The sequence below is a fragment of the Triticum urartu genome, chromosome 5, assembly GCF_003073215.2.
Source record: "Triticum urartu cultivar G1812 chromosome 5, Tu2.1, whole genome shotgun sequence".
Lineage (NCBI taxonomy): Eukaryota > Viridiplantae > Streptophyta > Magnoliopsida > Poales > Poaceae > Triticum > Triticum urartu.
In genome coordinates this window covers 152,444,416-152,467,689 of record NC_053026.1, presented here as the reverse complement: position 1 = coordinate 152,467,689, position 23,274 = coordinate 152,444,416, and the positions used below count along the sequence as shown (strand labels likewise).

Sequence of the window (23,274 nt, the reverse complement as noted above, 5' to 3'; positions counted from 1 at the left end):
ATCCAATTCACCCTTCTCATTGAGAGAAAACAAACGAATGGTATCATCACGAGCGGCAAAAGACAATTACATCCTCAGACGAATGAGTCAATTGAATCTGCCTGGCTGCACAATCAAGTTGAGCCTTGTGCTTAGAAAGCCAATCCATTCCGAGAATAAAATCAATATCCGAGTTACCAAGAACCATTGGGGAAGAAAGGAACTTGTAGTCGCCCAATGTGATAGCAACATCTGGCACCTCCAGACTAGCACTCAAACGTTTGCCAGGAGAAACGATATCCATTTGTTTACCCAAATGAGAAGAAACGAACTCATGCTTGGTAAAAAATGGCTTTGACATGAAACAATGCGATGCACCCATGTCAAAAAGAACTCTTGCAGGAATATCGTTAACAGGAAGGTTACCCATGATGACATCTGACGAGTCCTCTGCCTGAGCTGCATTCAGCAAGTTGACCTTGGCGGACTTGGGGTTATGCTTGACCACAGCTGTACTTGCCGATCTGACAGGAGGAGGAGGAGGAAGACGCCTCTGGTTGAAACACTTGTTGGCATAGTGACCCTTTTGTTGGCACTTGTTGCACGTGACCTTTGAAAGAGGACGGTGATACGGAGCACTTGATCTTGGAGCTTGAGACGAAGTCTTGTTCTGAAAGCCAGGGTTGGGTGGGTGGGAAGAACCACTGCCACCTTTGCTCTTCTGATACGGCTGATGAAACGGAGGAGGAGGAAGCCAATACTTCTGCTGCTTGGCCACTTGAGTAGAGGAAGAAGGAGTAACATCTCTGACTCGCTTCTTGGAAGCATCACACTTCAACTGAGCAGCCTCTTGCTTCAATGCCATGTTGTAGAACTCATCGTATCTCAAGGGCTCAAAGAGAACAAGAGCTAGCTGAATTTCTTCTCTGAGACCACCCCTGAACTGATATATCATGCTCTTCTCATCAGGGACGTCCTGCTTGGCAAAGCGGGCGAGCTTCTGAAACAACTTGTTGTAGTCATAGACAGACAAAGAGCATTGCTTCAGGTTACGGAATTCCTCACGCTTGCTTTCAACCATGCTCTGGGGAATATGATGAGCTTGGAAATCTCGACGGAAATCATCCCAAGTGATAACATGTCCACCTCTGGAATCCTTGTACTGCTGGAACCATTCTGCAGCTTGATCTTTGAGTTGGAAGGAAGCGAACTTGACAAAGTCCTCAGGCCTGACGTTACTGCACTCGAAATGCTTGCACAGATCCACAAGCCAATCGTCAGCATCGGTTGTCTCAACACAATTGCTGAAAGTCTTTGGCCCGTTAGTAAGGAACTGGTTGAGTGAAACAAAGTGATTCTGATTGCTGCCTTGATTCCCTTGGCTGCCTTGATTGCGCTCTTGAAGAATTTGCATGATCAACTGTGTGTTTGCATTGGTTGCGGCCATCACAGCTTACCATGCCTCCGGAGGAGGTGGAGGTGGTGGCGGATCAGGATTCGGAGTCGTGCGCGTTGGAGGAGCCATCCTGAAGAGGTTGACCACCATTAGCACATTGACAGAGAAATATTGAAGCTGAATCCAACGGAATGAAAATTGCAACATATAGTCTTCACATACGAGCAAAATGAACGAATGCATTCCTCTTGAAATGGTCACATATCCATAAATTGAGAAGCCACGTAGAATTAAGGTAGAGAAATAAATCAACAAGGTACGGATCAAGAACGAATAATTGGTAAGAAATCCCAATATCAAACCAATATCTGTGGAAGAAGAACTAGAGCTACTAGAATTCCCACCTATGAAACTCCCGAACCTTTCCGGTTATGCAATCAGGTGTTGGGGATACAGGGGAAGCATAATATCTCACCCAAACTAGCAAATCCTACATCCAGCCGTATCCATCCTTCAACACATAACCAAGAAACCTTCGGAAACCATCTACCTCAACCTTCGAAAAGCATTCGTTATACAAGTTATGGCGATACTCCCGAACTCCCGCCCCAGTACTGGGTGGCGTCGAGGTTATCTCACCAATGAACTACATAAAAGAGATTTTCGATGTCGGCGTACTAAACTCAGGTATTCTAGAACTGCAACGATAAAATTATGATGACATCACCTCAGAGCTCAACTCCCTGGGACACTTCCACTAAACCCCTGACAGGAGGCACCAAGACAATGTTCTCATCATAAAACCATCGGAACGATTCCAAGATACCCGCGTGATCCTAATTTTTTTTTGTGAAATTTGAGAAGAGAAGAGTCAAAACTCTACGTCAGGATGCCTTACCAGTGCGATGAGGAGACTGGGAAGTAAAAAGAATTCCTAAACTCTCCGATATATAATTCCTAAAGACTCAAAACATTTTTCTAGACACAACTCGGCCGCTAATAACGATCAAGCAATGGGGCTCCTAAGGTCGGGGAAGGCTCTGATTACCAACTTGTAACACCCTCGATGCGACTATATCTCCCACGTGTCGAGGCACGACTTAGAGGCATAATCGCATTAAGGCATATGTCGCAAGTTAGGCAATCTTCACAACATCCCATGTAATATAATAATGAAAGGGGAGATAACATAGTTGGCTTACACTCGCCACGTCAATCAAGTACATAAATAATATTACATCATCCAAACACTCATGGCCCGACTACGGCGCCAAAATAAAAGAGAACCCAACATGCGACAACGGTCCCGTTCACCCCCAACTGGGCACCACTACTGATCATCGGGAAAGGAAACATAGTAACGTTGAGAGTCTTCGTCGAACTACCACTTGATCTCATACGCGTCTCCTGGAGCAGAATCATCAGGCCCTGCATCTGGTGTAATAGTAATCTGTGAGCCACAGGGACTCAGCAATCTCGCACCCTCGCGATCAAGACTATTTAAGCTTATAGGTATGGCAAGGTAAATATAAGTGGAGCTGCAGCAAGCGACTAGCAAGTATGGTGGCTAACTTATTCGCAAAAGAGAGCGAGAAGAGGAGGCAAAGCGCGAGCGAGAAACTAGAGAGCAACCTGCGCAAACATTACTCCAACACCGTGTCCGCTTCCCGGACTCCGCCGAGAAGAGGCCATCACGGTAACACACTCGGTTGATTCATTTTAATTAAGTTAAGGTTCAAGTTATCTACAACCGGACATTAACAAATTCCCATCTGCCCATAACCGCGTGCACGGCTTTCGAAAGTTCAAATCCCTGCAGGGGAGTCCCAACTTAGCCCATGACAAGCTCTCACGGTCAACGAAGGAATAGACCTCCTCCCAAGATGTTCCGGTCAGACTCGGTATCTCGGTTACTCAAGACACTTCGACAGGTTAAAACAAGACCAGCAACACCGCCCGAATGTGCCGACAAATCCCGATAGGAGCTGCACATATCTCGTTCTCAAGGCACACTCAGATAGGTCAAGCTACGAGTAAAACCAACCCTCAAGTTTCCCCGAGGTGGCCCCGCAGGCTGCCCGGTTCGTACCAACACTTAGAGGGAGCACTGGCCCGGGGGGGTTTAAAATAAGATGACCCTCGGGCTCCGGAAACCCAAGGGAAAAAGAGGCTAGGTGGCGAATGGTAAAACCAAGGTTGGGCATTGCTGGAAAAGCTTTAATCAAGGCGAAATATCAAGGGGTTCCCATTATAACCCAACCGCGTAAGGAATGCAAAATCCGGAAACATAACACCGATATGACGGAAACTAGGGAGGCAAGAGTGGAACAAAACACTAGGCGAGAGGCCGAGCCTTCCACCCTTTACCAAGTATATAGATGCATTAAGATAACAAGATAATATAATGATATCCCAACAAGTAAAATAAATGTTCTAACAAGGAACGGCCTCCAATCTTCACCTGCAACTAGCAACGCTATAAGAGGGGCTGAGCAAAGCGGTAACATAGCCAATCAACGGTTTGCTAGGACAATGGTGGGTTAGAGGTTTGACATGGCAATTTGGGAGGCTTGCAAGCAAGTGGTAGGCATCGTAGCATTGGCATAGCAAAAGAGCAAGCAAACTAGCATAGCAAAGATAGTAGTGATTTCGAGGGTATGATCATCTTGCCTGCACAGTTGTCAGAGTTGACTGGATCTTCAAAAGCAAACTCAACGGGCTCCTCGTTAGCGAACTCGTCTCCCGGCTCTACCCAAACAAGACAAACAAGCAACAAGGACACAATCAACCACGTGCAAGAATCAAGCAATATGATGCAATGATGATATGCTGTGCGGGATGCGACGCGGGATGCAAAATGCAAGATATGACAGGAAATGTAAGAACCTGGCCTCAACTTGGAAATCCAAGTGTGCTACTGGAAAGATGAGATGAAATCGCTTGAAAACGATATAAAGAACGCCGGAATCGGAGTTACGGTTTGGAAATGGCAAGCAATTCAAAAATGACACCGGTCTGCGATTTACAGCAAGTAGCCAACTAAATGCAATGAGATGAACATGCTACAGCAACCAAACATGACAACAAAATGCATGGCAGATATGCACACAAGATGCTTAACAAAAGACTTAGCAAGTGCACCACTTTGCAAGCTTGCACAAGTCACCACACACATCACAAAAATATATGGGTTGCACATCTGGAAATATGACAAAACCCTTAACAAAACATATGTAGAACTCATGGGCATATCATGCACACAATAATCATGTCAAAAATGACAAAAGTGCTAAACGGAGTAGCAGATCTGACAATTAACTCAAGTAGCCCTCTTCTAACAGCATTTCGGGCATCAAGATGAACTCAAATGAAAATGATGCAATAGAATGAAATGATGTACTCTCTGAGATGAACATTTTGATATGCTATATGCATGAATCGGAGCTACGGATGCAAAGTTATGGAGCTACGAACATGAGCACTTGGACTGAAAATCCCCGAGACTTGGAGAAAAAAAACGACCTAGGGTTTCCAGATCTGGATCGGGCGAAACACTGTAGCGGCGGCGCGGGCACTGTTCACCGAAGACGGGCAGGGCGGCGGCCGGAGGGGGAGATGGCCGGGGCCGGCGATGGTGAAGGCGGCGGCGGCGGCTCGGGCCGGCCGCGGTGGTGGCGGCGACGACCTCGCGGCGGGGCGGCGACGACCGCGGTGGCCGAGCGGTGAAGGCGCGGCGGGGCGGCGTTGCTCGTCGCCGGCGTGGAGAGGCGGCGGCGCGGCGGCTCATCGGCGGGGAGGCGGCTCGGCCGCGGAGAAGAGGAGGCGGGCGGCGGCGCGGCGATGGGCTCTGCGGGGGCCGGCTACGGGCCCGTGCGGGCCGTGGCGGCGGCGGTGGCCGGGTGCCACGTGGCGGGCGCCTATTGGCCCGGGGCGGCGGCGGCGGAGCGTCCGGACATGTCCGTCGGCAGGATTTTTGTCCGGCGTGTCGCGGGAACGATTTTTAGGGTTTCGGGGAGGAAGGAGATCCGAAAATCGGGGGGGGGGTGTTTAAATAGGCATAGAGGGAGTTAGGAGAGTCCAAATGAGGTGCGGTTTTCGGCCACGCAATCGTGATCGAACGCTCTAGATGATGGAGCAGAGTTTGGTGGGTTTTGGGCCAAATTGGAGGGGTGTTGGGCTGCAACACACACGAGGCATTTTCGGTCCCTCGGTTAACCGTTGGAGTATCAAACGAAGTCCAAATGATACGAAACTTGACAGGCGGTCTACCGGTAGTAAACCAAGGCCGCTTGGCAAGTCTCGGTCCAATCCGGAAATGTTTAGTCCCCACACACGAAAGAAAGCTAGAAATGACCACCGGAGGAGAACGAAGCGCCGGGATGCAAAACGGACAACGGGGAAAAAGCTCGAATGCATGATATGAACACGTATGCAAATGCAATGCATATGATGACATGGTATGAGATGCATAACAACGATAACAACACACGGAGACAAGGGCCCGAACCCGAAAAAATAAATATAACTTAACGCCGAAAACGGCAAGAGTTGGAGTACAAATTGGGAAAAAATTACATCCGGGGTGTTACATTAATGCTTGTTGAATGATGCTAGCTTTTATATCTCATATATGACCGGGTTGAATTCCAAAAACAATAGGGGTTGTTTGGATCAATATTGGTAGTTGACCAGCTCTAGGTATCCATTTGGTTGCAAGCCAAATAATTGGCACGCCCACACCTCCATAAGATCTCTAGTTCAATTTTCAGCCAATATTTTGGCAAGCCATGGGCGATCGATTTCTCTGCCAATATTTTGGCAAGGCAACGATTGGCAAGGCTGGCGCTGGCTCAAACCAAACAGACCCATATTCACAGCCCGTCCGATCCACATCCTCAAGTCGCCTACTCTCCCACTGTCCCCGAATCTCTCACCCGAGAGGGGAAAACCCGAAACTACAAAAATCTCGCCGCCGACCATCGCCACAGCGACGGCCATGTCGGTGGACGCCCCCGTCCCGACGCTGCGTCCGGAGGAGCGGGCAGGCCTCCTGGCGCTGCTCGCATCCGCTGCGCGCCCGCTGGCCGACGTTGTAGCCGACTTCCTCGCGCGCTTCCCCCGCGAGCGCCGCCTCCGCGTCGGCGGTACGCTCTGCTTCCTCCTAGAGGCAAGCCACGACCCTCCCCCCCCCCCGCGCGCACCCGCCCTCTTCCCCCTCGTACGCTCCCGCGAGACTCATCCAGCTCCCCGCGATGCGAGAGCTAGCTTGCTTCGTTCGCCAGATTGGGTCGGAGACCCCTTTGCGATGGAATGGATCGGCACTTGTTTGGTCTGGTTTGTTTAGCGTTTGTGCTGGGTGATTAGATTTAGTGCGTTTTCCTGTGCCCAGGGTGGCTGAGAGTTTCACTTTCACTTGACTGGGTTAGGCCTCGAACGAACAAGGGCTTGATTAACTGACGATCTGCGAAGATTTGCAGCCTCGGAGGTCACTATGTCTCCTGTTTCAAAGTTGGATCGAATTTTAATGGATTTGTAGATGGCAATAAGTTTACTAGCTGTCTGAGATTCCATTTGGAGTTTACTGCTATAGCTGTACAGTGTCTTCTAAAGATATAGCACCGCTGAGATTTTGTATTACATTGCACGGCAGGGGTTTGTATTCATGGTAGAATCAAGCAAATACTTGGTGATCAGTGTGCTGTGTCTGATTTGTTTGCTTAGGTATCCTTCTCAGGATGCCATAAGATTTGCAAACGTTTCTTGTAGTGAAAAGGAAAAATAAGAGGCTAAAACAGTTCATTACCATCTTATGTATTAATTTTTTTCTTCAAGCGCACTAATGGATCATAAAAAATAATTCCCAACAAGTTGCCCACGTAAAAATCTAAAAAGTCTGTGACCTGAATCGTTCCATACGTTGTTACAAATATCGCCCCCCCCCCTCCGATACGAGAAAAGGCCTATTCGGCCCATTAACTGGGAGGCCCAGTTAATCGGTCTGATAAGTTGATTTATATGTTGTCAGACTGAATTATCGTTGGAGCGATTAACTGGGCACATATTTTGGCCCAAAACTACTCTCCTTTGTCAATAATGTACAAGAAGTATTGTTGTTGTGCTGCTCTCGTTTGATGTTAGATAGTGATGTACAATTACTACTGCTGTGTTGTTGTTGTTGCTGCTGCTCTTATATGTATATCTAGAATTCTAGACATCATCAGAACATCAAGGTAACACTCTTCCGTGTTGCTATGTAGCCTATGATTGCATATTTAGACATTCAGTACATTGCATGTTGCTATGTAGCCTCAAATATATAGATATGACCCGAGTTAACCTACCAATAAATGGGTTACCGATATATTCAGTTAAATGGTCGATTCGCTGATTAATCCCTTATCAGCCCCTGACTGATATGGTACCAGTTACTGATATCCTGAACAGTGGTTCCATAGCACCTGTAGGCCTCTAAAACATTGCAACCATCAAGGTGTTTCACCTAAGCTGGATGCTGCTACATATAGTGACTCACAGACTTTGTAATGTCTGTTTGAAATTTTTGAAGAATTTGTTACTAATGTATCTTGTTCGTAATAGTAATTAATATGGAGATGTCTGTTTACCTCCTTTGTTTCACAGAACAAATGGAGTTTGAAGTTTGATGTGTTATTTTATCTATTTTACTAGGACAAGAAAATGCTTCATGCAACCGGTCGTCTAATCGCATTTGCAATTCTTCATCAGAGCTATTCCTCACAGCCAGTAAATCCCTATGTTCCTCTGCTGTTAAATGTAAGTTCAAAACCTTGTTTTCCAATTATGTGTGATTTAGATCATTATGGACAAACTTCCATTTCCCCCCTCCAACATACATAAAACATAAATATGTGAACTTGCAAAGGTTCTTTGATATGTTTATGATTGCTAGGGCACGAATCATAAAGTTTTTGATAGTTTATTGTCGTATAGTCAAAGAAAAATTGAGTGCAAGACGTTAGGCGAGCATTTTGCCTCTGCCTAGCGCCTAGCTCGACGCGGTGCCGGCGTTTGTGCGGACATGATAGCAGGGGCGGCTGGGTGCATTTTTGTACGGATATGGCACACATTTATTTTTCGGAGCATCTTTCAGCTCTACAGCATTGACCCATTGAAGTCCACTATGGAACCCTATCATGCCAACCCAATCTGAACCGTCTACATGCTCTAATCTGAGCTGTCCATTTGCTCTCCTCTATCTCTTTCTTTCGCCTGCTGCCTTCCAGACACGCATCAGTCTTCCGGTCACATCTCCCCCGCCGTTGCCTCTCCTTACCCAATGCCATCACCACCAAAGCACCTCACCGGCCACCTATTCTACCGCCCAGAGCCAAAGTGAGGCATTTTGCCTCCGCGCAGCGCCCAGGCGTGCTTAAGTGAGCGCCTAATTTTATGCTTATAGTTAAGGGATATTTTACGCTAGCATAACACATTGATGTATTATTGTCTGTTATAGTTTCTGATCTGGCAACCAAGTTTCATTTGCAATTTCATGTGTTGCCTTCAGGGAAATGATTGCGTGAATTGGAGGATTGTTTGTTATTGAATCCATTTTGACTTTGGATTCCTTCCTTGAAATTAGTCTTATAGTTTGCACTTTGTCTTCCGCCTTCTATAATATTGCCAGGTTCCCTTTACTCAATATCTGGCTTTAGCTTCTAACATAAGGACCCTTGAATCCTTACATTTCAGTCCTCATGTTAGTACTGTAGCCCAAAATATAAACTTTGATGTTGCTTCTAGCTTCTCCATTGGATTTTATGGCCGTTCTTTTGAGTTTTGAATTTGAACTCCAGAAGTTGATATTTTGAACATCAGATCAAAGTCTCTTATCCAACACTGAGAATAGTTTGAGCTCTTGCTGATCTCTTCTTGGGCCACAACATATAATTTCGCCCTGTCTAGCTTAGCTTGTTAGTCTGAATGCCTTACACTGTAAGATCAATGGCTTCTTTTGGGATTCTTCTGTTTACGGAATTATGGCAAGTAGAAGTGTCCTGATCTTTTAGAACAGTTAATTTGGATAATTTATGGGGATTGTGCGCAATCTTATTCGAACGAGTGAATTGTGGTTGCACTACTCTTCATGAGTTGACACCAACCTGTCCAAGTGCATAGTTCAGCATGATTTTATAGTTTTGAAGCAGCTGCTTCTTTGCCTCTATGACCAGTGGATATAACGTTGTTTTGAAAAAAAATGTGATGGCAACAATGGAAGAACTGCCAAATTGAATACCTTTTGATATCCATTACCCTTCAGCTTGGTGGCATTAGATTAGCTGTTTATCATTCTTGAAGTTTTGATATTTGTTATCAACAGGCAGCTTGTGATGAATCATCAGATAAATCAGAACAAGCATTTGTCCAACTTTTGTTGACTTCAGCCAGCGGAGACAATAACAATGAGGTCTTTTCTTCTGCTCTTTGACTTGTCCGTAAAATACCTATGATATAATCAAATATCCAGTGGGGCCTTGATATAGTTATCTCTTGATTTATCCTTGTCGACAAGTGTAGTTTGTCTATCTATGCTAAGTTCGGCGGTGCTCTATTTTGTCAGGTGCTGCAAAAGTCAGCTGTAGATTACGTAAATGGGCCTGTTGCTGCATCACAGGTAGACCGTTAAACTTTTGTTTAATAAAGGAACTAATTGAATATAGTTGATGTAAACTATATGTAGATTATTTCCAATATTAACGGCCTCTTAACTCAGGGTCATCTGTTTATTTAGGCCTTATTGCCACGGGAACAGCTTGAGAAGCAATTCTGCAGGAGTATTGTACAGCCTCAGCCTCAAGTTAGTAGTTTCAGAAGCGCTACTGTTAGATGCGCTATACCAGATCCAGATATACCTCAGAGTTGTGCCAATTCATCAGAGTATGTATGCTCAGCTGTCTCCACAAAGTTAGAATGTGCTGGTTGTTATTTCTTCTTGGGTTTTTCCTTATGAACTTGTTACTTTTTAAAATCACATCATTTTCTAGGATATCAGCGCCTGGAAGCAAACAAAAGTCTACTTCCGATGATAGAGATTCTGCTCTTGTTGCTTTACTCCAAGAAAAATCATGGGGAAGACTGGGTCCCCAATGGATACGGCCGAACCCCCCAAGACTTCATATACTTGACGGGGAGGTAACATATTCAGCCAAGAGTTGTATTCTCATACCAGTTCTATTGTTAATATGACTGTACTTGCTCTGAAAATACAGCTACAGTGGCTGAATCCTGACAACAATCATGAGCTATTATGGGATTATAGCATGTGTGCTGAAACGAGTCGTGGGGCTGCGATCCGTGATTTGATTGCCAGAGCCTTAAAAGGTCCACTTGTACCTGCTCAACAGGAGGTTCGCTGCTCCATTCTAGTATTTCTGCTATATCAATTTAGGGAGAAATGAGTGTTTCAATAAATATTTATGCAGCTGTAGTATTTCCAAAGATTCTTTGCGTTCTCTTGAATCTTCAAGTTATTCAGTCTGATGCTGGATAATGCTATGGCACCATGTCTTTCAGCACCCTTTTTTCTCGTGCAAACACATTCATTTGTGTGCAACATATTTTCATATGGTACAAGCCTAATTTATTCGCAGCTTTTCACAGCAAGTTGTTATAGAATTGGTGAAGGACTCTAAGCTAGTCTATCACTGTGGGATGACTCCACAGAAACTTCCAGTATGTATACTCTTGACAATATTGATCTCCTCACACTTTTCATGTATTTCGTCTGACATATTTTTCTATGGTTTCAGGACCTTGTTGAGCATAATCCACTCATTGCTGTAGAGCTTCTTTCGAAGCTTATGAACTCTCCTGACATTGCAGGGTAATGTCTGTTTCTTTTCTCAGGCATGTTCTGTTATCGTGAAATTGTGATGGCCTCTGCGCCAGCTTCCTCTATCTTAGTACTGATCCTCCTCCTTTTAGTTATTTTGATGTTCTTGTGCACATGGAGATGAGCCTGCATTCGATGGAAGTTGTAAACAGACTTACTACTGCGGTTGAACTCCCGACAGGATTTGTCCACGAATACATCTCAAATTGTATTCAATCTTGTCAAAACATTAAGGTTTGTTCTTCTTCTTCCAATTCATTCAATTAGAAATTGATGACATAATTAATCGGAGCGATGACGTATATTTGCAGAATAACTCATTCAAATTGATGGTTACATGATATTGTGTTAATACTTACTAGCAAAAAATGCCTGCGCGTTGCAACGGAAGAAGAAAACAAATCACAGCCCATCCATCCTTGCCAATACACACTTGTCTCCGTCCTTATAAAAAATCTGTTGCAAGAACATAAGTGGTCAACTATTGTGGTGGAAATTCAGTAATAAGTGACATGCACATTTGAAGTTTCCTGTGCGTTGCAACAGGAGAAGAAAACATATCACAGCCCATCCCTCCTCCCCAATACACATTTGTCTCGGTCCTTTATTTCAACACAATACCCCACATGTATTTCCGCTTATATTCCTTTCTGTCCTCGTAGACGGTGGCAGTGATGTCCACCTTGCATCACATTCTAAAAACTGATGCAAGCACATAAGAGGTCAACTATAGTGTGTGTGTGTGTGGGGGGGGGGGGGATGGGATTCAGTTACGGGTATCCAAAAGTAAGTGACATGCACATTTGAAGTTTGTTTGCTTGATGCAAATGAAATCTTCTGTTGCATGTTTATAACAACTTCTGACTTGTAGTCATATGTTTATCCAAAAGGGTTTTTATCAGTTATGCCACCGGTTGTGTCCCACTACTCAGTTTTGCCACTAGAAATTTCAACTGCTCAAAAATGCCATCGCTTCATTGGACACATGCTCAAAAATGCCACTAAACACCATTATTGTGATCTCAAATCTCTTTTGCCATGTCATAATGACATAAATACCTATAAACCAACATGCCAGCTCTCCCTCTATCTCACTACAATAAAGTATGGGGCCCACTTGATCACAACAGCGTTCTTATTTTCCTATAAAATTATTCGTTTGGTTACTCCTGACAAGTGGGGCCACACATATCATTGTGAGATAGAGAGAACTGACATGTGGGTCTAGGCTTATTTTTGTCATAGAACATGGTCAACGGGTTTGACGTAAAAATAACAATGTCTAATGGCATTTTTGAGCAAACATCTAACATAACGTTGGCATTTTTGAGATATCTAATGGCATTTTTGAGCAAGCATCTCATGGATTGATGGCATTTTTGAGCAGTTGTAACTTCTAATGGCAAAACTGAGTAGTGGGACACAACTAGTGGCATAAATGATAAAAACCCTATCCAAAAACATATGTACATTGCCTTTTCCTTGAACACTAAATTCAGGCTTCCCAACAGTAAATAATGGAGGCAACAACTAAGAGAATATGATGAATCTAAGTGGGGGGAGGATTCAGTTACGGGTATCCAGAAGTAAGTGACATGCACATTTGAAGTTTGTTTGCTTGATGCAAATGAAATCTTCTGTTAAACAACTTCTGACTTGTAGTCATATGTTTATCCAAAAACATATGTACATTGCCTTTTCCTTGAACACTAAATTCAGGCTTCCCAACAGTAAATAATGGAGGCAACAACTAAGAGAATATGATGAATCTAAGTGAAACCTTTTGCTTGTGCATGAACTCTTAACAGTAAATAACTACATGGTTGTTTACATGTACGAAAATCAATCATGAAAGCAGCAAAACAATGTGATTATGTAAAAAAAAATCTGCTTCATAGACTAAAACGCATGCATGGGGAAATTACTGGCCTATTATACCTAGTACTGTATGAAATAAATACATAATCTTCTAGTATTTTCTCACTAACTCCTGACAAGTCAATCAACTAACTCGTCGGCGTGCTGTCCATCTCTTCACTGTTCTTCTAATCTAATCTATATCTATACCTTTTTTTTACTAATAAAGCAAGGTGCGTTTCTCCAGTTTTTTCATCCGTTCACCGTCGAAATTTATTTTTCTATCCGAGGTGGTACTAAATTTTTGTGCGTCCGTCTGTTTTTTTAGCAATCGAGAATTTCGTCTTGGCCCTCACATGCTGTGGCCCAGCGGAAGCCAGCCCACTTATTTGCCTGCCCATGTAGCCGCAAAAGGCCTATTTCTCGCCCTGTGCGGTAGATAGTCGGAGTTCGCCCAGGTTTCCAAGACTGGGCCGGCCCGTTTTGTTTTCCCGTCCAAATTTAATTTAATTTTTACCTTATTTTGTAATTCAAAATTTTCAAAAAAGTTCAGAATTTGAATTTTTGTCAAATTTTCGAAAAATGTTTGAATTACAATATTGTCTTCCCCTTTTATAAAATGTTTGGAAAATTAATTTATTTTCTCGTTCCATTTTTTTCAGATTCATAAATATTACCAAATTGTTTGGGATTTTAAAAACTTGTATTTTAAAAAATAATCGAAATTTGAAATATATTATTGTTTTAGTAAAATGTTCACAGATTCAAAATAATGTCCGCGTTTAGAAACACAATTTATAAAATTGTTCGGAATGTTCAAAACATGTTCCACTTTCAAAAGTTGGTCACAAATTAAAAAAATATTTGGGTTTTGATAAAAGGTTCATGTCTTCAGAAATCGATGTTTTTCAAATTTTGTTCATGTTTTTCTTTCCAAATGGACAGGATATTAAAAACATTGTTCGTAATTTCAAAAAATGTTCACATTTCCAAGAATATTTAGCAATTCATATTTTTTAAAAGTTCAAAAAATATTTTAAATCCGACATTGCACTGTGTTATTAAATATTCGTGCTGGCCATTGGTTAGCAGTAGGCGTTTGTTGCCGTGGCTAGCGGCACATGGTCGGGTCTTTAAGGTCAGTGGCGGATCCAGGAATTGAACTTAGCCGGGGCGGAACATTTGAGGTACAAATTATTTGATTGACAAACGCAAGTCCGCTGAGCCAAAACTCATAAAATTCAAATATGAAGCTAGATGCACTCAAAAATTAACATAACCAATGATTAAGAACAGTTTGAGATTCTTGACAACTAGGCGATATTCCACCAAAAATCACAAAATCTAACATGAATGTCATAGAGAACTACTAACATGAGAGCACCTTCGGGAATCCTACCTTGTGGCCGCCTCCTCCCAAAAAATTAGGGATCTCTGCCTCCCGCCGGCGCTGTCGCCGTTCCGCCTTGTTTCCAATGGTCTTAGGGCCATGAGGGTGTCGTGGATCCCACCTTTACCCGTGAGAGGGTTCCGTTTTTAGATGTGTCTTCGAGATTTATTAGGGGTTTGTGTCCTGCTTGGAAGGCGGGACGGCGGCGGCTGGCTGAAGATGGAATAAGGTCCTCCCTGCCTAGCCCTCATTCCGGTGGTGCATCTAGCATCGTCGGTGGGCGTGTGGAGGCGTGTCTCTGGCGGATCTATCTTTGGTGGATTTGCTCGGATTTGTTCGTGTTTATCTATGTTCGTGTGTTTTCAGGTTGGATCACTCCGATCTACAGTACTCTTCATTGACGGCGGTTGTTGTTTGGTGAACAAGTTGGATATCAATATAGAGTATGTCTTGGAACAAGTATTGGAGTTGGACTACTTGCTGATTGTCTGATTGCGCTTGGAGTTGGACTACCTACAGAAATTGAAGGTCAACAACATAAGGAAATGGATTGGCTCTGGACCAGGTGGCCGGCGGCCGGGCCGCCGCCGAGGCGGAGCTCTGTGGCGGCTAGGTTAGTCTCGCTAGTCCCTGGCTGCGTGGCTCGATTTGAGAATTGGGGTGTGGCCGGGCTAGCAGATTGGGGATGTGGACTGCTACTGGGCTTGTGCGTGACCGTGGAGTACAAAACGAATCGTATTATTCATATACGGGATTTCGGCTACCCGGGGCGGCCGACCATAGTCGCCCCTACCGTGGCGCCGCCACTGTTTAAGGTCATGTGTTCAATCGTTCAACACGTCATTTTTCTGGATTATTACTCATGCCTTGCAAACACAGGTTATTTTGGTGCCTGCCAGTGGGCTGGCCCAGAAGCGAACTGTTGTGCATCCCACGCGCTATTTGACGCAACTAGCGTCATATAGTAGCTCCCACGCAGCTGCCCTAAGAAAAGAAAAAAAATATACGTATAGAATTTGTTCCGTCCATTCTACACGTAGTTCCCCAATTTTTTTGGTTATCCCTGGTGTGGGCCAAACTGGACCTACCATGTATTTCTTTTTCTTTCGGATGGACGAGCAGAAAAAAAATAAAGGGCGCGAGGGGATTGAACTATGAACCTTCCCTATTGTGCTGACAGATAAAACCAACTCAGCTAGCTTGCAATTATGATAGGAACAGTCCCATCTTGGAATTTTATACTAAATCACACCAGTTTTTATATGTCTCTAAGGGTTTCTGGAAATAAGGAGGTTGTGTGAGAATAAGGAAGTTGTCTCGAGAATCATGAGCAGAACGAGGGACTCCACAAATTATTGCCGGAGGTAACTTGCATGTGCCAATAAAAGACTATGCTGGCACGTGCTATTTTTTATGAAAAATTTGGTGTTTCCAAAAAATGTTTGTGAATTTTAAAAGATGTTCCTGTTTCAAATTTTGTTTGTGTTTTTCTGAAAGTGTACATCATTTTCAAAAAACTCTTCAGGATTTAAAAAATGGTTTATGTTTCCTACAATATTCAGAAACTTCATACCTTTAAATCTCCTCAATTGAAAGGAAAAGTAGATTGAATAACTCATGGGCCTTCTCTGGTGTACGATGACGTAACAAAACTCTTAAATGCCCTCGATCAATGAATGGAAAAATAGCGGATTGATTATTTCACACCTGGCGAAACCGAGAAGCTAAATGTTCCTTTTTCATGTGCACATAGGGTTTTGCTTGCACATATAATTCTCACTAACTTTAAATGCATAATATCAAGCAGACCTCACAAATTTAGAGTTTATACATCTATTTATCGTGGCCGCATGAAGGCCGACCAGTCAGTTGCGTGCGATCCGCCCCAAGCCCCCAAGTTGCCTCCCTGCGCATTCTTAACTGCCGTGTTTGGTCATGTGACTCATGTCACCACACAAAGAAACCACCATCAGATGCAATTAACTCTGATCAGGCACACACGGAGTAGAAAAAAGCTTTGCATAGAAAATATATATCTTACACGTGCATATATACGGCCTCCTCCCCTTCAATGTCATAACAGCCCATACCTATTTGTAATAAAGTTATGGATGTTTGTGTGAGTTGGTTTTTGTATTACTTGTCATGTTGCCAATTTGAATTAAACTCAAACCTTCCAAACATCTGTGTTGTAATTTATAATAAAGTTATGGATGTTTTTGTAATTTGTGGACCCTACTTTTTCCTTTTTCCATTTTCTGTTTTTTCTTTTGTTTTCTGTTTTTTTAAATATGGAAACTGTTTTTTCTGTTTGACTGGGCCGGCACCAAATCTTTTCTCTCTCCCTAAGCCTTCGGGAACGGGCCCACCAGGCCGAGCTAGCTCCCACTCTAAAAATAGCCTGATCCCCACTTCCTAAAAAAAAAGCCCGATCCTCACTCCCTCCCTCGTCTCTTCCCTCACGCGCCGCTACACACGCACTGCACAGCCACGCAGAGATCATGCGCCTCACACCTCCTTAGCTTTGCTGGCAAGCTCTTTACCCTGCTAGCACACCCTCCACAACCTTAGGCCGGCCTCCCGAGCGACTGCGTCGCCTCCTGTAGCCGCAGCGTCGGCCTTCTAGCCCTTCACCGTGCCAGCACCTCCCCTGGCCGGTCGTCCCGAGCGCCGGCTTCGCCTCCTGTAGCCGTGGCGTCGGCAACCTGCGCCACAACTTTGAGCCCCTGTACCCTCCACTGACCACCTTCGACGCTGCCTTGTCTCCCGTGCGCCTTCCTCTTCTGGCCCCGCCGTGGCGTTCGACCCCCCCCCCCCCCCCCCCCCCCCCCCCCCCCAATCTCTTCTCGAGCAGACCACAGTCCAGCCTTTGCCTGTGCTTCTTATCGGCCTCTCCACTGTTCTCATGTGTTTTTCTTGATTCTTGAGGAGGCTGGTTGATGCAAGGGATAACCTGGGACGTATTTGAATCGGTGAGATTCGATTCATTGAAGCAAGGTGGGATTATTCGATTCGATGTACAATCAATCTACAACGGACTCGATTTTGAGCATGGATACAGGCCGACCCGAGGCCCAACTGAGCGAATCAGCCACATATAGGAAAAGGAAAATCGAACGCAGCGAAACAGATAGTACCACCTTGAATAGTAAAAATATATCAAGAAATCAACGTATTGAGAACTATGAAATCTTCTTTCCTTTATTATTAGGTAAAGATTCGAGCCTATAGTTACACAATTTAACCTTATTTGCATTTTCCCATGGGGATATCAAACCTTGGCATGTTGATTAGCTTTTATTCAGTCACTCCCTCTATTTCACTATTACTGTCATCGGCCTCAGGACATTCTCTTTGAACCGTTTGAAATTTGTTTTCCATGGAAAAAGAAAATCAAAGGAGAGGTTATTGCTATATTTTCTGTCTTTGCGCTTACTTGAATGCTTCGAAAGTGGCTAGGCTGTTGTGTTATGTAAGTTAATATATTTAATGATTCCTTGTCTATGCACATATTGGGATGTGGTTAGTTACTGTGGTACACAGAGAGTAGTTCAGGTTATTTTGCCCATGTGAATAACTGAATAAGCCACTGTCTTGTTTTGTGAGTTAAATGCTTGCATAATTGACAGCTATTTTTGCTAACCCATGTGTATGGCAGCTCTTATTCTACTTTTTGCATCACTGATGAATAATTTGTGTACTTATTAAACATTGTCTACTCATAAGAAAATCTTTGTTCGCTTAGAGGCTAATGATTTTGTAATGGTCATGTCACTTGGTAAAGATTCAAATATCGCCAAATTCGTTACATATAATCATTTTCCCTTGCAGGATAAGTACATGCAGAACAGACTGGTGAGATTGGTTTGTGTTTTCCTCCAGAGCCTCATCCGAAATCAGATTATTAACGGTGAGCATGTTCTGTGTGCTTTACAGAGATTTTAATCTATACACTGTCATTTATATTATTGAGTTCTCATTGATTATTAACTATTTAATTTTGCCTTCTTGATCCATAATGATTCAAGAGTATGATAACAGAACTGTACCCCTGCTGCCCCACCTCTACTTTTACTTAATATAAATGATCATTGCACAGCTATGCTTCCACAGTTCTATCTGACATTCTTTCTTGCACTGCACATCTTTGTAGGTAATTGATGTTTGTTTATTTAGCCTTATTCCTGTACTCGTACAGTATGTTGAAATGCACATTTTCTTTAGCTACTTGCCGGTTTTGCATTTAGTTATAAAATATCTAAGATAGAGCACCTTATGGAATTTAGAACCCATGCAATGGGAGTCATTAGCATCGCTTAAGAAGAATGACAAGCGTGACAAAAATTCAGTTTGGTTTCATGCCTTGGTGGTCGACCATGGAAGCCATTTTCTTGGTACTACAACTTATGGAGAGATACAAGGAGCAAAAGAAGGACTTGCATATGGTGTTCATTGACTTGGAGAAGGCCTACGATAAGATACCACGAAATGTCATGTGGTGGGCCTTGGAGAAAAACACAAAGACCCAACAATGTACATTACCTTCATCAAGGACATGTACAATAATGTTGTGACAAGTGTTCGAACAGCAGCTTTGAGCCCTTAACTTTTCGCTTTGGTGATGGATGAGGTCACAAGGGATATACACGGATATATCTCATGGTGTATGCTCTTTGCAATGATGTGGTGCTAGTCGATGATAGTCGGATAGTCGGATAGGGGTTGATAGAAAGTTAGAGCTATGGAGACAAACCTTGGAATCAAAAGGTTTTCGGCTTAGTAGAACTAAAACTGAGTACATGAGGTGCGGTTTTAGTACTACTTATGAGGGGGAGGTTAGCCTTGATGGGCAGGTGGTACCTCAGAAGGACACCTTTCGATATTTGTGGTCAATGCTGCAGAAGGATAGTGATATCAATGAAAACGTGAGCCATTGAATCAAAGCCGGATGGATGAAGTGGCGCCAAAGCTTCTGGCGTTCTCGTGACGAGAGTGCCATAAAAGCTAAAAGGCAGGTTGGACGGCGATTCGCAATATTGTATGGCGCTGAGTGTTGGCCGACTAAAAGTCGACATGTTCAACAGTTAGGTGTAATGGAGATGCGCATGTGGAGATGGATGTATGGCCACACAAGAAAGGATCGGGCCTGTAATGATGATATACGGTATAGAGTTGGGGTAACACTGATTGAAGAGAAACTTGTCCAACATCGTGTGTGATGGTTTGGGCATATTCAGCTTAGGCCCCCAAAAGATCCAGGGCATAGCGGACGGCTAAAGCAGGCTGATAATCTCAAGAGAGGTTGGGGTAGACCAAACTTGACAAGGGAGGAGTCCGTAAAGAGATATCTGAAGGACTGGAATATCACCAAAGAACTAGCCATGGAAAGGGGTGTGGAAGTTAGCTATCCACGTGCGAGAACCATGAGTTGCTTTCAAGATCTTATGGGTTTCAGCTCTAGCCTACCCCAACTTGTTTGGGACTAAAGGCTTTGTTGTTGTTGCATGTTGTACTAAAATGCTTTATCATTTTCTCTAAATGTTTTTTTACTGATTTGATCAAATTGATTTTCCATTCTTATCATCGTGCATAATAGAGTGTTTTTTCAGCTAGTGGTTACCTGATTTTGGCCAATTACCATTAGAGTTTGATTAAAAACCATTTGGATGAAGTGGATATCAAGTTCCATATTGTGCCTCCGAGCACGAAAAATCATAGTGGCTAGAAATGTTGTTGATACTGGGTAGATCTGTAAAACCATGTGCTAATTGTTTGCATGGTTAGGTAAAGCTGAGTTACTTTTGGAATGGTTAGATAAATCTCGTATTCATTTTTTACATGAAATAATATTTTCTTTGTTCTGCATTTACGGCCTCTTTGATTCGTAGAAATTTTCCCTGTTTCTGACAAGAGCTGACCTATTTTCTGGGAATCGCAGATGCCCTCTTAGTGAAAGAAGCATAAACTGTATTTAAATAATTAGTTTTGGGCCAGCTAGTGCTAGTTGAAGTCACCAGCTGAAGTGGTTGCAGTTCATGATTTTTAAATGCCATGAGACGTTAGTTATGGTTGTGCATGGTTTTCTACATGCAGTTCAAGATCTTTTCATTGAGGTACAGGCATTCTGCATAGAGTTCTCACGAATAAGGGAAGCGGCTGGCTTATTCCGTCTGCTCAAATCTTTGGAGTGAAGAAACAAGTTGTACGTTGTTATTTCCCATTTCTATATATCACTGTCCTGTTGTCCTTTTCATAATTTTGTACTCCCTCCGTTCCCAAATATAAGTCTTTCTAGAGATTCCAACAAATGACTACATACGGAGCAAAATGAGTAAATCTACACTCTAAAATATGTCTACATACATCTGTATGTTGTATTCCATTTGAAATGTCTAAAAAGACTTATATTTAGGAACGGAGGGAGTACATCTTGATTCTCGTAGTCTCAGCTGACTTCGTAATATCATGTTCAGTATCCAAGTTTCCATGATTCTGTCCTTTGGAACTTCATGAGCTGTGGCAATATCAAGTGATAAATACTCTGTTTTTCCTCAATTCCAACTATCAGATAAGCTGGTGGTGTCATTATCAAACGTTTGGAGTTTCTGGTTCATCGTAGTTGTCTGGCCACTGTGGGTGTTCAAGATCAGATGATGTGTGTCAATTCTTGCAAAATCCGTGGCACCCTCGCCACGACAATGCACACCCTTGTAAGAGTGGATAAAAAGGGTCGCCAATAGCAAATCCAGATGGTACACTATTTGTGGTTGGTCTACATTTAGTTCTGTTTGTACACTTGCGTCGTATGTTGACGGATAATAGATGCATGTTTTGGTCTATTCTTTTGTATCCATGTAATCGGAACAATACCTGATCTGTTTATTGTAGTCTGTTTTATTTGGTTCAACCAGGATACTGTGTCGATCTGTCCTTAATTCATTAGCTTGTTATAATGTCTTCCTTTGGGGAACAATGTTAATTCCAACTATGCTCTAAAATAATTAAAGGGGTGATTGTTATCAGGAATGTTCTATATGGTCTAAAAACTATGTCTTAAATGTGTTCTCTGGAATCAAAGACCTGCTAAGATCTACAGGCTTGACATATAAAGCTTGGCTTGTTCCGAGTGGGTTGTCATTTTACATTTTTGAATGTGGGCAGGACAGCTGCCAAATCCATTAATTGCATTGATTACAAAAGGACATGATCCATTGATTACATTGGTTACAAAAGGATATTACAAGAACATTTGAAATGAGGAATGCATTGCATAAAAGTGAGTGCCAAAAAAAAAGAATCGAAAATAGGCTACTTATATCGAGGAAAACTGGATGAAAACCGAAATGTCTCCTCGCTAGACTAGGTGATGTACGGCCAATCCCTTAGGTTCCCATTCTTTCACAACTTGGAGGTGGAAAAAGATGAACACAAGACTTAAGAAGAACACTCAGATAAGATCCAAATTACACATCCACTCCTCAAACCTCACAAGATACATAAGATCTAATAGCAACTAGGGAAGTAGCAACAAGTGTAGGTTCTTCCCAATCCAGTAGGGAGATGGGGGCTTGAATCCAAGATGGATCATCTCCCTCAAGGAGGTCTTGATAATCCGCTGGGATTCTTCTCCAATTAGAGTCTAGATCTCCAATGAAGAGGCTAGACGAGCAAAGTCTTCTTTTAGTTTGTCTAATATACTTTGCTAACCCTAGTGAGGAGGTAGGAGGCGAGTATTTATAGTCTAGGCCACAGAGAGAAGTGGGAAGGAGAGGATACACGGGCTGCACCCAAGTCATTGCTTGCAGGCAGGGTCCATGATTCGGAGGGTCGAGGGCATTAGTAGCTTTGCACCCTGCCGGGAGGTTGGTCTGGATGGGTTCCGTGGTACGGAGTCTCTCGACCACCTCTGGGGCAGGGTTTGGGGGGCAACAAAAGGTTTGCACCCTTGGCTGGAGGTTGGTCCGGAGACTCCAGGGGACCTCCTGGGTGCTTGGTTCGCTTGACCTTCTTTGCCTTCATCTTCACGATTCCTCTTCCACTATCGTTGCTCCGAGGGGTAGTCCTTTTTCTCTGCTTCTTTAGCGTCAATGCCATTGTGCCTAAGCACGCATAGAGTTCCACTTTGAGGTAGAAGCCATATCTCATTCAAATGCATAGAAAGCTCAAAGAGGAGAGATGGCACCTGTTTTGAATAGCACGTGCATGAGCTCTTGTAGAAGATCCACTTGGAGGTGTAGCTGTTGGTGATGTCCACAGGGTGCTCCACACCATCTCCCTCCTGGGGCAGATCCGCTCCCAGATAAAAAATGTGCCATTGAAAGAGGCTAAGTCGGTGGCGTTGAAGGTGTCACTTATGGAGTACATGTTGATGGGGATGTCGACCTTGTTGGCGTTGTTGTTGATACGTTGTAGTACCTTAAAGGGACCATCGACTCGGGGTAGAACCTTTGACTTTCGTTGTTCCAGGAAGCGGTTCTTTTGAATGTTTAGGCACACAAGATCTTCGGGGTTGAACGACATGGTGATGTAGGGTGGAACCCTAGGGGCCGATCTTTCACGATTGGATCGGATCCTATGAAGAGCACGAAGGGAAACACGAGGGGAAAACGAGAGAAATCACTCAAACCAACAAGATTCGATTACACATGTGCTAGATCCTCGAAACACAAAGAGATACATGATCCATGATCAACAAGGGACGATACAAGTAGCAAGTTCTTCTCCGTGAGGAGGTCTTGAAGGTCTTCCTGTTAGGGGTCTTGAATCCAAGGTGGATCTTCTCCG

General features: G+C 43.5%; 1 protein-coding gene across 4 annotated transcripts; it reads left to right on the top strand.

Moving 5' to 3' along the window:
- The first annotated feature begins 6,226 nt into the window (after nucleotides 1-6,226).
- LOC125508239 (CCR4-NOT transcription complex subunit 11-like) lies at nucleotides 6,227-21,397 on the top strand. Of its 4 annotated transcripts, XR_007283283.1 has the most exons (14): nucleotides 6,227-6,542; nucleotides 8,063-8,167; nucleotides 9,732-9,818; nucleotides 9,972-10,025; nucleotides 10,143-10,288; nucleotides 10,396-10,543; nucleotides 10,621-10,758; nucleotides 11,012-11,083; nucleotides 11,161-11,234; nucleotides 11,336-11,477; nucleotides 18,322-18,400; nucleotides 20,584-20,692; nucleotides 20,903-20,962; nucleotides 21,059-21,397. XR_007283283.1 is itself a non-coding variant. In XM_048672868.1 (13 exons), the coding sequence occupies exons 1-12, from the start codon at nucleotides 6,372-6,374 to the stop codon at nucleotides 20,679-20,681; spliced, it is 1,314 nt and encodes a 437-aa protein (XP_048528825.1). In that variant the 5' UTR covers nucleotides 6,227-6,371; the 3' UTR covers nucleotides 20,682-20,692; nucleotides 20,964-21,397. The 4 variants fall into 4 exon arrangements, 3 of the variants coding, with proteins under 3 accessions (XP_048528825.1, XP_048528826.1, XP_048528824.1); XM_048672868.1 differs by lacking the exon at nucleotides 20,903-20,962 and having other exon boundaries at nucleotides 20,964-21,397; XM_048672867.1 differs by lacking the exon at nucleotides 20,903-20,962 and having other exon boundaries at nucleotides 6,228-6,542.
- Nucleotides 21,398-23,274: the final 1,877 nt, after the last annotated feature.